At 48.2% G+C, this 15,497-nt stretch overlaps 1 protein-coding gene across 2 annotated transcripts; it reads right to left on the bottom strand.

Annotated features, from left to right (window-relative positions):
• Window positions 1–1,289: 1,289 nt before the first annotated feature.
• On the bottom strand, window positions 1,290–5,897 carry GPR83 (G protein-coupled receptor 83). Of its 2 annotated transcripts, XM_067567313.1 has the most exons (4): window positions 5,511–5,897; window positions 4,251–4,376; window positions 2,762–2,895; window positions 1,290–1,914 (listed from the first exon to the last, which is right to left on the bottom strand). In XM_067567313.1, exons 1-4 carry the CDS (start codon window positions 5,895–5,897, stop codon window positions 1,290–1,292), a joined length of 1,272 nt encoding a protein of 423 aa, XP_067423414.1. The 2 variants fall into 2 exon arrangements, with proteins under 2 accessions (XP_067423414.1, XP_067423424.1); XM_067567323.1 differs by lacking the exon at window positions 4,251–4,376.
• Between the last annotated feature and the right edge of the window lie 9,600 nt (window positions 5,898–15,497).

Raw genomic sequence — 15,497 nt, 5'->3', positions numbered from 1 at the left:
CCAAATAATAATTCTTCTGCCCCTCTAAGGCTGTGGTTCTCAGCCAGGGGTATTCGTACTCCTGGATGTACTCAGAGGTCTTCTAGGGAGTAATCAACTCATCTAGAGATTTGCTTATTTTTACAACAGACTATGTAAAAAGCACTAGCGAAGTCAGTACAAACTAAAATTTCATATGGACAATGACTTGTTTATACTGCTCTATATGCTATAGACTGAAATGTAAGTCCAATATTTATATTCCAATTGATTTATTTTATAATTATATGGTAAAAATGAGAATGTAAGCTATTTTTTCAGTAATAGTGTGCTGGGACACTTTTGTATTTTTTTTATGTCTGATTTTGTAGGCAAGCTCCCAGCGACATCTGCCGCACCCACAGCAGGGGGCAGGGGGAGGCGGGATGGGAAATAGGCCCGCAGGGCCCCCCCCCACAGGGTGCTGCCACCAACCAGGGGAGGCACAAATGCAAGTATAGGCCCCTGGGCACCGGAGACCCATGGAATGCCACTGACCCCCTGTGTCGCCTTTGGTTCTTCTGCCTGCAGGTCCAGGAGAGCCCTTCTCTGCAGTCTCTCCCTCCCTGAGCCCTCCACTCTGGCTGTACAGTCTTCTCTCAACCCTTTCACAGCTTGGGTCATTCATTAGCATTAAGTTGCCATATCACCACATGAGCTGGGGCTAGCTGCTAGGTCATAGGCGAGGCTGAGCCCGGCTTGCCTTAAAGGGCCAGCCAGCCTGTGACACACTTTCTGTCACCGCTAAATTGAGCTGGATTCAAGCAGTGCCCTTAAGGTGAAATTGTCTCCTCACCAGTACCATGTTCACTGTTTTTAATACTGAGTCTTGATGCAGTTAAATGATGGTTGAAGTGTTCGGTTCTAGCTCAACAATAGGCAATACTCACACAAACCTCCTAGGAACAAGGACTGGACTGGGTGACGTTACAAATGGGTAACAGTTACATAGATACATAGAATTCTTTGCTAGCCGCCAGTTCAAAGTCAATTTTGACCAAAAAAAAGCTTTTCCCCCTTCTCAAGGGCTATGCTGTCTGTCTTCCCCTTGGAGATGGCATAGCTATACTACAAGTCTGCATTAAAGACACAACTCTCTTGCTGATAGGAATGCATTGACTCCGGTGGGTCTGAGTTCTCTGCACAAACAGCACGTGCATTTGTGTGTGCACAACCGTAAAGTAGTGCCTCTCCATCACACTTGCCAGCTTTCACCAAATCCACGTCCAGTCCTGGCACATGCCCCATGTGCTCCCATTTTGTTGCATCGTTCAACTCACAGCCACGATAGGTTCAACTGAAGTGATGTCTATCTTCCCTGACTGGATATTAGAGGCTGATGGAAGGACACGGGAGACCTGTGACCTCTTGAAGTTGCTGTTTTCTGGCCAGGCTGCTCTGTAGGATGGAACTACGGATGGAAGTCTGTGCTCTCTTGAGCTAGGTGGTTTTTTGCACATGTTGAGCAAAGACTTCAGTTCCAGTCTGAAAGGGTCATTGAGCCAGCAATAAATGAAGGGGTTATAACAGGTGCTGCTCATTGCAAACCAATGAAAAGCAAAATACAGGGCGTTGTTGGTACGAATAGTTTGGCTGGAAAGGAGGACGACGTAGCAGTTTAAAGGAAACCAGCAAACAGCAAAGAGGACAACCACCAACATCAGCATCTTAATGGTCTTTTTTTTCTTCTTCCGAAGGGCGAAGTACTGCTCGGTAGTCACGTCCCCAATGGCATTGCGGAGCCAGAGTCTCTTGGCCACTGTCACGTATGCAGCAGAGATGATTAAAAGGGGCAGAACATAGAGCAAAATGAATGTTGTTAAGTCTAGATACTTCCAGAAGAGATCAGCAGGTTCAGGGAAATCTGGGAGACACAGGCATCGGGTGACTTCCTCACTGCAGATAAAAGCACTGATCACAATGAATGAACAAACATGCCTCGGTATCGCAGTAAGGGAGAGAAATGGAGGGAGAGAAAGAGAAGACTCCTGTCATAAAACCAAAGGGCCAGATCCTCAACTGGTACAAACTGATGCCGTTCCATTGACTTCAGCAGAGCTCTGCTAATTTAGCCAGCTGAGGAGGTGTCCCATAGTGTAGTTTACAAGAAAGGTGATGAGAATGATTTCTCACCGCATGCATGACATTATGATTTCCTTATGAAACTAATTACTTGCAACCTCTCATTATCAGCTGCACAAAATAAAGTTCTTAGGAGTAAACTCGCTCTGCCTTTCAATGAAGTTCCGTATATAAACGGTAATAAAAATGTATCATCAATAAGACACAGTCCATCATCAAAACACTTCACAAACACTAATTAACCCTCACAGCAGAGGGCGACGGGTCGATATTATTAGCCTTATTCTACAGAAGAGGAAACGAAGACTGAGAACTTGAGTCACTTGCCCAGGGAGTCAGTGTTAGAGCTGGGGTGAGATTAGAACCAATTAGGCCTTGTTCCCAGTCCTGGCCTCAATCAATGGGTTAGATCGTTAGCTTGTGTAAACTGCCAATTTACACCTGAGTATCTGGCCTGCTGCATCTGACACGCTGTGCTGTTGATGAATAATACTAGAAGAGCTGCCATTGTGAAAGGTATCAGATGTACACCATGGAACAGATCCTCAACTAGTGTAAACTGACCTGGCTCCTTTGTCTTCAATCAGGCTACACTTGCTTATCCTTACTGAGGATCTGGCCCCATACGTATCTGTAGATCAAAAGCAGGGATCAGACTTACCTGTATTCAAAAGTGAATAGTTTTTGGTAAATCGCATGTGGGAGGGAGAAACATGTCGCCATGATCCAGATGATAGAGATGCAGACAATGCCTTTTGCAAAGGATATGCGAGGTTTCAGAGGGTGCATTATAACCTGTTTGGAATAAGCAAACATGTGGCCTGATGACATGTTAATAATTACACAGTTTTCCACACGTTACCTCCCATTCTTAAATACAACAGGCAGTAATCATGGCAGCTTAATGGGCAAGTGCTGCATGAGAGATGCCTGCGCAGGGCTCCCACTGACTTCAATTCACAGACCCAGAAAGGGAACTTGACTCTAAATAAAAGCTTAACTGCAGTATTTTAACTGTCAGGGTCCAAGCTGCAAGAGATGGATAAAGTAAGGCCCTGATCCTGCTATTGCATCTGCAAAGGTGGACTTCTGCACCCACGTGGAGATGCCCTTGCACATCAGTTAGCAAGTTGGGCCTAATTCAGCAGCATCCATAATGAGGGGAATGGAGGGATTTTTCATTCTTTCAGTTTTTGTATTCTACAGGGCCAGCAACACAGAGAAAGGTGGATTTCCAATATCAGTGCAGCCAAACGGTTTTCTGACGGAAAATCCATTTGCTGCAACACTAAAATTTTCTGTTGGGAAAATCAAAATGAAAACTCCCAGGATCCAGGGCTTCCAAGCTGGCCACCTCCCTGATTTCTCAGCAGCTACTGGAGAGTTGGGGACCGGGCTCCCTGATCACCCAGGCTCTGGGGGCCTGTCAGCCTGCTAGGCAGGTGGCTGCGGAGCCTGGACTGGACATTTCTTTTAAATTCCATTTCAGTGATTCTGCCATGGAATTTATGGAGGACGTCCCTGGCACAGCACATTTTATATTTTCCACCTTGTGTTCTAGTTCAGAATGGTTGTTTTTGGAAATGAGAAATTTTTCCTGGGGTGGAAATTCGAGTTCCTGGACAGAGCTTAAATATACTATTTAAAGTAGTGTCCCTTGTAAATCATTTATTTTTCAGCTCTGCTTTTTCTGAGGATTTAGCATATTAAGATAAGGTCTGAAAAGATGCAGCATGTACCTGTATTTAGAATAATAACAAATATTGTGTGAAGAGCTTTGAGATCCTTGGAGGAAGGAGAACAAGTGGTTCATTCAGCTTCACACTCCCTCTCTGAGGCAGGTATTACAACCAGCATTTTGGAGGTGCAGAGAGGTTTGTGCAAAAGCCAGTGGCTGACCTGGGAACAGAAGCCAGGAGTCCAGATTATAGCCCCTAAATTGTACTTATTCCTCCTCCTTGGGTGATACCAGAGAGCTGATTAGAAAAAAATATACACCATTACCCTGGCAGTTTCTTACACAGAGTGCCCTGCACTAAACTCCTTAGGATCTGAGGTGTTCAGAAAATGGTTTTTAACTGTTTACTTTAAAATACAGGACTGTTCCAGCATTTTCAATTCGTGGCCATTTAGCTTCAGAGAAGTCTCACCTGGTGTCTGTCCACTGCGATTGCGGTGAGAGTCAAAGCAGAGACATGGAGGGAGCAGTACTGTGCAAACCTACTGATATGACACATCCGCTTCCCGAACATCCATGTGCTGTTCACAAATCGAGCCTACGAACAATCCAGCACGGAATATATTTAGCTTTCTACACACATAATTAGGGTAGTTTTCCCGTGCCTGACACTCCACCCATTGTGCCATTGTCGGCACACTACTAGCTGCTCTTATGGTCATTATTTCGACTCCCAGCCCAAAAGGATTATTAAAAATCTGCAGGTCCCAAATAGGCTAACATCACTCCTTTCTTTTATCCAATCTCTGTCTCTTTTGATTTATTGGCTGATTACTGAAGCCTGCAATAGGACATTACTAGAGTCAAGACTTTTTGGGAGGTGATCAAGAAGTACAGCTATGCTAGTGCTACTTTACTGACCCAGCAATATGCACCCAGCCAGGATGATGGAGCAACTTCTAATGCATTTGTTTTGCTTCTTTCAGAATATTTTCCTCCATACCCAAAGAACTGCCAACAAAGCCATTCTCTTCACCCAACCATCCCGGCTGGATACATGGATATTCCTTCATTCCTGAGCAGAGTACAATACCAGTATCTCTTTTCACCAGATCTTGTAAAATGATGCTGATCACTAACCATTTTTTTAAAATAAGGGAGATTCATGATATTATATTGGAAGCTCCTCAGGGGAGGGGAGGGAAAATAACTAAATATTGTAATGTGAAACTACATCCCTATTATTCCTACTAGTTTAGGGCCAACAATGTCCTTGGCCCTAAACCACAGGTGCAATTTTTTATTATTATTATATTTCTAATTGGATCATAGAAATTAGAAAAGGAAAAAGACCTGTTAAATCTTCCAAAGAAGCAACCTACAGACATTTAAAACTAGTCTGGAAAGCTCACTAGCAAGTTCATCATAGATCTTGCATTATCAGATGATAAACTGGAGAATATAACTTTATATAGCAGGACAAAGAAAAAAAGTCATTAAATTAACTCTCATATTTTAACACGATTGGAAGCCTGAATGCAGCCTTGCATTGACTACAATGTTATTTGTCATTCCTGTGAGTACAAGTAAGAACGATCAGTGGCAAACTGCACACACTAAGCTATTTCTGTTAATTGCAGAAAACGCAACTGATACATTTTCCATTCCAGATGCCCACATTTTACAGAAAAGAAGCAGAACAAGACAGAACAGAGCTCGGTCAGGGTCTTACCAAAGTAAAGGGAGTGTTGAGCAGCGTTATCATGATGTCTGCTATAGCTAGGTTCACAATGAACAGGCTGGTTGCAGAGTGCATTTTTTTGTTTTTGACGATGACGTGACAGACCAGGACATTCCCAAAGAGCGAGAAGACGATGATGAAGGAGTAAGCCACAATGAGCAGAGCTTTCACTGTAAGGTTTTGAGACTCTGCCCCGTATCTTCTCCTGCCCACAAAGCTCTGCCAGTCAGCAAGTGTGTAGTTATTCCAGGGGAAAAAACTGGAGATGTTGGGTATTTCAAAAGAGCCTTCAAAACTACTGTTGATGGGTAGCTTTGCTGATCTTTCAAAGGCATTAGCTAAGCATGGGAGAAAGAGCCATATATAATGAATAACCATGTCTGAAATTCTGCTTCTTGCTTCAGATTTAGAAATAGCTCATCTGTGTTACAATAGTGTGTGTTCAGTCAATGGGAGACTTGACAAGCTGTAGTTTGCCTTCATTAGCACAAACAATCTTCATGACTGTGAATAAAATGCAGAAGTTATCAGCCAAAACAACAGCGAGTGATCCAGACAAGTGCTGTGGCTATGCAGATCTGCCCTTCAGTCAGTGCAGATTTCTCTCTTTCAGCACTTCTATGTCTCCCATCTCAGGCAGGCTAGCACGAATCTCCACCCACTGGATGCTTACTGATACTCCGATGTGCTCACTTTGTCCAAGATTACACTTCTACTGGGCTTTACTCCATGCCTCCCACTTCTCCTATGAGATAATCACATCTCTAATAAGTAATACTGTATAAGAAAAACTATCTGTTTTCACCTAAGCAACCTTTTTCCCCTGTCCCGACTTGCAGCAGCTACTGAGTTCATGTAAATTCGGTTGATTATAAACCAACACTTCGTCTGGTAGCTGTGCTGCAGTCTAGGAGAGATTCCAATTTAGAAGTACAATTTTAAATGCATTTTAGGCTTCCAGAACTGCTACATTTCCTATAGCTAGCAAGGAGTGAGGTACAGAATAGAAAGTGAATAACCGAGTGAGACCAGTTCACTCAACTCAAATGGTGTTTTCCTTTGTTAGCTAAAAGGTTATGTGGCTATAACTGGCTATTGTTCAGCCTCTTATTAAAAATACCCAGCAGTCTATGTCTTAAAGGTCACTTTTATGTTAGTGTTTTTCTAAAGATGTTTTTCTCACAGGCATGTTGAAGCTAAGGTTCCTATCGGCAGCTACTTGTCCCTCATAGCCAATTGAATAAAAAGAAAATAGGTTTTTAAAAGCTAGCTCTTATGCTGTATATTTTGTATTTTATACATATACAGTATGTCATGCATGTCTAGCCGCTTGGAGAACTGATGTGCACCGTCCTATCATGGAGGCAGAGGGTATATGTGAGTTTGTGCATAATATACACATATATAGCTATTAAATGAGGTACTCCCCACCCTCAGGCTATGTGCTGCCTATTTGTCCGTTGCACTTGACTAAAAGGTGAATGTCTGTGTGTGTGTCCATTGTGCCAGTCTCTGCTGAGGAAGATCCAGTGCAAACAAGAAATGCTGGTGTAAAATAATATTATTTATCATACAGTAGTTCCTACAGGCCCCAGTCAGGATTGGGTCTCAATATGCTAGGCCTTATACAAATATTGATTAAAAGCCCCATAAACTGTTTGGGATAATTTAGGTCAAGAGCCTTATTAGTGCATATAGTACTCCCACCACCATCCCCCAGTGTACTAAGCATGCCTCAGGTGAACTATCTGGTCTACTTTCTGCTCTCTGCGTCAGACATCATTAGTGTGCCAGAAGCCACTTATCTGTATAGATAACACTACAGTCTCTAAAGAGCTCATTTACATGCTATTTTGCCAGTGTTAACTTCTTCCAGAGATGACAGAAGTGATGAACACCTTTAGCAGCAAGCATGTGTCAGAGGAAGCTTTCTAACAAATGTGATGCCAACTAGCCAAAGTGCAGTCCATAATAACCATCTAGGGCAAAGAGAAAATCAAGCAGTAGCTGATTCAGAATGCTCTGGTCCATGATCAAGCAACTAAAGATCACGGCCCTATAACTGAGACACCCTTCAAAATGATTCACAAACAAAACTGGACTTTGAATGAAAAAGGGCTTTGAAAACCCATGTCTAAAGAAGATAAGATATTTTGACATTAAAGAATAACTAGGTTACTTACCAGTAACTGATATTCTTCGAGATGTGTTGCTCATGTCCATTCCACTATGGGTGAGTGCACGTCTCCGTGAACGGTTCCCAAAACTTTTTTCCCCTTAGCAAATCCTGTAGGGCTGGCTCTGGTGCCCCCTGGAGCCCCGCACACATGCCGCAGTATATGAGGTGCTGCCGGCCCTATGCCCCCTCAGTCCCTTCTTTCTGCCAACTCCGGCAGCAGGGACGAGGGGTGGTTGTGGAATGTACATGAGCAATACATCTCGAAGAACATCAGTTACTGGTAAGTAACCTTGTTTTCTTCTTCAAGTGCTTGCTCATGTCCATTCCACTATAGGTGACTAACAAGCAATACCTTTGGAGGTGGGTAGGAATTACCGGTAAGCCGCCCTTAGCACCACTCTGCCGAATCCCACGTCCTCTCTCACTTGCTGGCCAATGGCGTAGTGGGACATGAAGGTATGCACCGACGACCAGGTGGCAGCGTTGCAGATGTCCTACAGAGGCACTCTCTCCAGGAAGGCTGTAGATGAGGCTTGAGCTCTGGTTGAGTGTGCTGTGATGGTTCCCAGAAGCGGCACCCTTGCCTGCTCGTAGCAGAACTTGATGCATGATGTAATCCACGAGGAGATGTGCTGGGTGGAGGCAGGTGAGCCTTTCATCCAGTCAGCCACTGTGATGAAGAGCTGCGTCGATTTCCGGAACGGCTTTGTACACTTGATGCAGAAGGCCAGGGCTCGTCTCACTTCCAGCGAATGCCATCTCCTCTCCTCCTCCAAACTGTGTGGTTTGGGAAAAAAACATGAGGAGAAAAATATCTTGGTTACAATGAAATTGGGAAACCACCTTGGGTGAGAAGGCTGGATGCGGCCTCAACTGCACTTTATCCTTATACAATACTGTATAAGGGGGCACTGAGGTCAAGGCCCTAATCTCGGAGACCCTCCTAGTTGAGGTAATGGCCACCAGGAAGGCTACCTTCCATGAAAGTATGAGCAGAGGACATGAAGCCATGGGTTCAAGGGGGAGTCCCGTGAGTCTCGAGAGGACCAGGTTGAGATCCCAGGGAGGCACTGGGTCATAGACCTACGGATAAAGCCTCTCCACCCCCTTGAGGAACCTGACCGACATGGGATGGGAGAACAGTGATTTCCCCTCTAGCGGCTGATGGAAGGCTGAAATGGCCACCAGGTGAACCTTCAATGAGGCCAGTGTCAGGCCCTGGAGCTTTAGCTGGAGCAGGTACTCCAGGATCGCCTGTACATGCGAGAAACTGGGCAGAATGCCCCGGGACTCCGCCCAGGAGGTAAACCGTTTCCACTTAGCCCAATACACGACCTATGTAGAAGGGTTCCTGCAGCCAAGCAGGACTTGGACCTGCACCGAGCAGGCTGTCTCTCTCTCTCCGTCAGCCACAGAGCCTCCAAGCCATGAGGTGCAGGGATTTCAGGTCCAAGTGCAACAGGCGACAATGGTCCTGGGAGAGAAGGTCATGCCACTTTGGGAGCTCCAGGAGCAGGGTGATCGAAAGGTCCAGCAGCGTGCTGAACCAGTGCTGTCTCAGCCAGGCTGGAGCGATGAGTATAATGTTCGCCCTGTCCCGCTTTATTTTCAGCAGGATCTTGGGCGGAGCAGAATGGGTATGAACACATACATGAGGGTCCCCGTCCAGTCGATGAGGAATGCGTTGGAAATTGACCCCGTCTCGCAACCCCTGAGCGAGCAGAAACTTGGGCACTTTGTGTTCCAGGCCGATGTGAATAGGTCCAGTTGGGGAACACCCCACATCTGGAAGATCGTAGCCATCACCTCTGGGTGCAATGACCAGTCGTGGTGGGGTAGAAATGACCTGCTGAGGCGATCCGCCTCGTCATTTCTCACTCCTGGGAGGTGAGAGGAAGTCAAGTGGAAATCGTGCCTCACGGCAAAGTCCCACAAATGGATAGCTTCCTCGCAGAGGGCCAAGGAGAATGCTCCCCCCTGCCTGTTTATGTAAAACATGGCTGTGGTATTGTCTGTCAGCACCTGCACTACTCTGCCTGTCAGGAATGGAGGAACACCTTGCACATTAGATGAATGGCTCTCAGCTCCCTTGCACTGATGTGTAGGCGCCTCTCCTTCCCCAACCAGAGCCCCTGAGTGCCTAGGTTGGCAATGATGTGGGCTCCCCATCCTACGTCCGAAGCGTCGGAAATTAGGGTGACCGACGGGACCAGTTCCCTGAACGGAATGTCCTTCATCACTGCCCTGGGAGTCCGCCACCAGTTTAGGGAGGCTAGGACAGGCAGGGGAACTGTGACCACCCGGTCTAATGGGTGTCTGCTCGGCACATATACCGAGGCCAACCATGCCTGAAGCAGTCTGAGCCTCAGGAGAGCTATTCTCACTACGTACGTGCAGGCTGCCATGTGGCCTAACAGCTGTAGGCAGTGCCTGGCTGTTGTTGTGGGGCACTGGTGCAGCTGGGAGATGATAGAGACCATTGCCTCGAAACGTGGCTGAGGCAGGAAGACTCTGACCTGGGAAGCGTCCAGGGTGGCCCCAATTAATTCTATGCGTTGCACTGGGGTTAGTGTGGACTTCTGCTCATTTATGAGCAGTCCCAGCCTGCTGCACGTGGAGCAAGTGAGGGTCACACTCTCCTGCACTTGGGACCTGGACCTGCCCCTGATTAGCCAATCATCCAGGTACGGAAAAATTTGCATGCTCTTTCATCTCAGGTGGGCAGCCACTACCGCCATGCACTTGGTGAACACCCTTGGAGCCGAAGATAGGCCAAAGGGTAGGGCTGTAAATTGGTAGTGGGAGCTAGCCACCATGAAATGCAGAAAACGCCTGTGGGTGGGGAGGATAGACACATGAAAGTATGCGTCCTTGAGACTGAGGGCAGCATACCAGTCTCCTGGATCCAGGGAAGGGATTATGGAGGCTAAGTTGTTTGACATATTTGTTTAGACGACAAGGGTCTAATATGGGTCTCAGACCCCCCTTCGCCTTGGGGATGAGGAAGTACCTTAAATAGAACCCCTTTCCCCTTCTGCCCTGAGGGACCATTTCCACCACTCCCAGGTTGAGGAGGGTGTCCACATTCTGTAAGAGGAGTTGCTCGTGAGAGGGGTCCCTAAAGAGGGACGTAGGGGGACGGTTGTTGGGAGGGGGGGTAGATGTAAACTGTAGGGTATAGCTCCAAGAGACTATCCCAAGCACCCAGCGGTCTGAAGTGATCTTTGCCCATTCGGGATAGAAGGGCCTTAACCTGTTTAGGAAGGGACAGGGCGGAACCAGGAGAGCAGTAGGGGCGCCACCCTCGGGCGCACCATCAAAACTGTCTCCTCCAGTTGCCCAACCCCCTGAGGGGCCCCTGATGGGGGGCTGAGGACGAGCTGGGGGGCTGATTTCTCCCTCTAAACCCCCTATTCCTGTCCCTATTTCTATAGGGTTGAAAAGGCCTAGGCTGAGGCTTTGGCTGCTGCTACGCCTGGGGCCATGACTGACGTCTGGAAAACTGGGGCATGTACAGGCCCAGGGAGCAAAGCGTGGCCCTGGAGTCTTTCAGACCGTGCAGCTTTGCATCGGTCTGGTTGGAGAATAGGGCTGACCCATCAAAGGGGAGGTCCTGAATCGATTGTTGCATCTCCTGGGACAGGCCTGAGGATTGCAGCCACGAGCACCTTCTCATACAGGTGGCAGAGACTATGGCCCTATCCGCCGAGTCAGCAGTATCACAGGACATCTGGAGCGCTGCCCTAGCCACTGTGGTTCCGTCCTCCATGATGGTGGTAAATTCTGGGGCCTGGTCCTGGGGCAGGGCCTCAGCAAACTGCCTGAGGGAGTCCCACAAGTTGAAATTATATCTACCCAGGAAGGCCTGATGGTTGGCAATCCTGAACTGCAGGCTTGCCGTGGAATAAACTTTTCTCCCAAACAAATTCAGCTTTTTATTGTCTTTGTTCTTGGGAGTGGACCCTGGCTGACCCTGCCTGTCCCGCTGGTTGGCTGCGTCTACCACCAGGGTTCCCAGGGTGGGGTGAGTGAACAGATACTCAAACCCTTTGGCCAGAACATAATACTTTTTCTCAGCCACCTTTGACGTAGGGTGACCGAGGATGGGGTTTGCCACAGGGCCTTTACAATTTTAAGGACCATTTCGTGGACTGGGAGGGCCACTCTCGCTGGGACAGCTGCCACCAGCACATTAAAGAGGCTATCGTCGGCCTCTTCTAACTCCTTCACCTCCAGCTCCAAGTTGGAGGCCACCCTCCTGAGCAGCTCCTGGTGTGCCCTGAAATCCTCCGGTGGCGCCAAGTGGTCCCGGGAGACTGCCTCGTCCGGTGAGGAGGAAGAGGACTGCCAAGGCGTGTCCTACGGGTGCTCCCCCTCCTGACGAAGGGTTGCACTCTTTGAGGGTCCCTCTATGGTATCCGACTCCTCGTCCGAGGAGTGGTGTCTATGGGCCTTCTCCTGTGCCAGAGGCATGGACTGTACCCCCGATGACAGGATGGATTGGGGCCCTGGCCCCATCTGGATACCCCATGGGGCCCAATAAGGCCATTGTTGGGGCCATTGACCCTGGGGCCAACCCGGGGCTGACTGCACCACAGGATGTGACTCTTTGTGTGGGCGTCGGCTCTCCCGATGACTGTCCCCCCTGGGAGACCCCAAGCTACTGGACCGGTGGTGCCGTGCACGTCCTCGGTCCCGGGCGCCCTTCCATGCCAGGGATCGCCCTCTCGATGCCTCCGACCTGGAAGACGATGAGGACCGCCTCCGTCGCCGCGAGCGGTGCCAACGGACGGAGGTGCACTCCAAAGAGCTAGGGCTACTGGAGTGTCTTTTCTGTACCGATGACTCCCAGTGCCACTTGTCCTGTGGCCACCACAGACTCCTTCAGTGACCGAGATCGGCGCTGCTCCGAACTCCGCGGTGCTGAGCCGGAGTCCGGTGACCGGGTTCTGCGTCGTGGACTGCGCAGTGCCGGGTCCTCCTATGGCCACCGGGTTTTGCGCCGCCTCGGTGCAGGCGAACTCCTTGGTGCTGGGGATCTGGAACGGAAGTTGTCCAAGCACCGCCTGGCAGACCTCGACCGGTGCCACCTGCTGGCCTGCGCTGTCTCTGGTGCCGGGGATCGATGTCAGTGCCAAGAGGGGGACTCCGTGTCCTGTGTTGAAGCAGGCCAATTCAACAATGCCGACCTGGAGCGACTGCTGGGGGAGCGTCTCTGCTCTACCCCTGGTGGCCGTCTGGCGGGAGATCTTCCTCCCCGTACCGGGAATCTCCACCGCCATTCAGGGGGATCCAACATGGGTTTCCCCCATGACACCGGTCCCTTCTCCCTCGGCAGAGGGGAGTGCGGAAGTGGCATAGGCAAGGCCAACAAGGTTCTCGCTGCCTGAAAAGCCTCTGGTGTTGACGGTGTCAGCAGGGGCACTCTCCCACTCCCAAGAGTCAGGGGAGGCTCCCTGACTGGAGACGCAGGCACCGGAGACGACTTGACGGGCCGGGTCTGGTGCATCTCCACACTCAACCCTGCCCATACTGCTCTTCGGCACCGGTGATGTCGCAAGGTGCCAAGTCGAGCCTGGAGCCAGTGGTGCACTCTGCACCGAGGTCATGCTTGGTGCCAAGGTGGAGTGGGCCGGCTCGGACACCAGGTGGAGCGCTGCCTCCATTAACAGGGCTTTCAACCGGATCTCTTGGCCCTTCTGAGTCCTCAGTTTAAAAGCCCTACAGATCTTGCGCTTGTCCTTTCTGTGCGCTTCCCCCAAGCACTTAAGGCAGCAGTCATGGGGGTCGCTGAGTGGGAAGGCCTTCCCGCAGGAGGCACACGGCTTGAATCCCGGTGACCGGGGCATAACCCGGCCTCTCTAAGTCCCCTCAGGGACTTGCCTTGTCTCTAACTACTCCTTTTAACAACACTTAACAATTACTTAACTAACTAAACTACTATAAATAACAAGAAGTTCAAAGAAGGGGAATAGTACTTGCTGAGAGCAAGGCTAGTTCCAGCAACCATCACGGGAGGAAAGAAGGAACGGAGGGGGCGTAGGGCTGGCGGAGCCTCATATACCGCAGCATGTGCGCGGGGCTCCAGGGGGTGCCAGAGCTGACCCTACGGGACTTGTTACGGGGAAAAATTTCTGGGAACTGTGCATGGAGGCGTGCACTCACCCACAGTGGAAGGGACATGAGCAAGCACTGGAAGAACATTGTGTTTTCCATAACACTCCTCCCTCCCTCCATGGATTAAGGGGGAGGACAACACATACTGAATATGATAAATATAAAAATGAAGGCTTGCTAAATGCTAAGATGAAGAGCTTTGTTAGTTATACTTTAATAATGTGTAATTATGGCTATGAATGAGTATAAATGAGATAATTTAAGCCAAAGCCTTGCTAGTGTAAGTGTGGCATTGCCAATTCTTTTTTTACATTGTATTGCTGATCTGCTTAAAATGATACTATTGCAGACAGAACAAATGTAATATGTTGTGCTGGAAGTTTTAAGGTTAAAAACACACAACTCTGTAACAAGAAGCCTTTGACTGGGAAAACCCAGGGGCAGTGTGACACAGAACGGCATGACATAAAATGTGCATAAACAGTCCAAAAAAAAAAAGCTGGGTAAATTGAAGATTGCACATGCATAATGTATGTGTTACATAAAATGAAAAGGGTTGATGTGCTAAAAGGCAATTGAAGCACAATTATGTAATCTGTTGTGTAGCAATGTATAAAAGAGCTAGGTGAACATGGCCCAAATTGGAGAAACACCAGAGAGAAACTGAAGGATGGGAGTGAAGGACCAGACCAGGATATCAGGAGACACTGAACTTCATGGAAGGACTTCCCAATGCCCTAGAACGTGATAACTTGGGCCCCTACCAATTCCATCTTGTCTGTTATTATTATCTGGCATAAATGCATGTGCAGATACTATATGTGACAATAATTCTGTCTGACATTGTGCAATCAAGGCAAAAATTGATTAAGCCTAAATTGGGTAGAGTTGTGACTCAGTTTCCCAATTTAACCCTAAACAAGCCAGATGCCCTGTGATCTAGCAGTGTCAGGGAAACAACACGAGTTTTATGGTCCAATATAGAGAGGCCCAGGAGAATAATAGTGAGACTGGAGCAGAAAGAAGCCTGTTCATTTTCTGAGGAACTGAACAGAATACTTGGCACATGCTCTTCCATGGATCTTAATGTGTTACTGGACAGTATGATGGCTTCCTTTACTGTGGTAGGCAGGGAGGATAGTGGCATCAGTTCTGTGATCCAAGCACACCATAGGGGGAGGAGTCACACTTGGACATGTGTGACAATTTGCTGTGGTTGCAGGATGTTTGGAAATTCTGAGATCCTCCAGCAGCTCAGGAAAGGGAGGAAGAGCTGCCTCCTACAATAGGTACACACTTTTATTTTAGTATCTCTTCAAAGGACTGATGTTGCAGGCTTACAGAAGTGTTCTGTGTTCTAACAACTGCCATAAGTGTTGTTAAATGGTCAATTTTAGGGGAAAGTAGTCGTTTCTTTCCTGCCTACACATTCCTCTGCACATCCCCCAGCCCTCCATGCTTCCCCTCGCCACATTCCTCTGCACATGCATGTTGGCATCTCTTGTACTCCACCCCATTCTCCACATATAATCCCCGTTTCCTCTCATCTGCACAGTCCTTCCGGTTTTGTTGATATTTCTTTTAGCCATAGATGCAGTAAGCTTTTCACCTCCTTTTAGTTTTAGTAGTTGGAGACTTGTCCAATAAACTAAAGTTCATGCAAATTGCCTGAATTTTAATGG

This window comes from Emydura macquarii, unplaced genomic scaffold (genome assembly GCF_026122565.2).
Source record: "Emydura macquarii macquarii isolate MOO-44397 ecotype Brisbane River unplaced genomic scaffold, CSIRO-AGI_Emac_v2 contig_318, whole genome shotgun sequence".
Lineage (NCBI taxonomy): Eukaryota > Metazoa > Chordata > Testudines > Chelidae > Emydura > Emydura macquarii.
Note: the sequence above shows the minus strand (reverse complement) of the source record. Positions and strands in the feature narration are given on the sequence as shown.

Bases quoted from the DNA above. Each gene is read 5' to 3' on its own strand.
- GPR83 (XM_067567313.1), bottom strand. From the start codon at position 5,897: ATGGTTATTCATTATATATGGCTCTTTCTCCCATGCTTAGCTAATGCC. The intron at 4,377-5,510 runs GTAAGACCCTGA...GATTGTTCGTAG, and splicing joins TCAACACTCCCTTTACTTTG to GCTCGATTTGTGAACAGCAC. The intron at 1,915-2,761 runs GTAAGTCTGATC...TTTTATCTGCAG, and splicing joins CTATTCACTTTTGAATACAG to TGAGGAAGTCACCCGATGCC.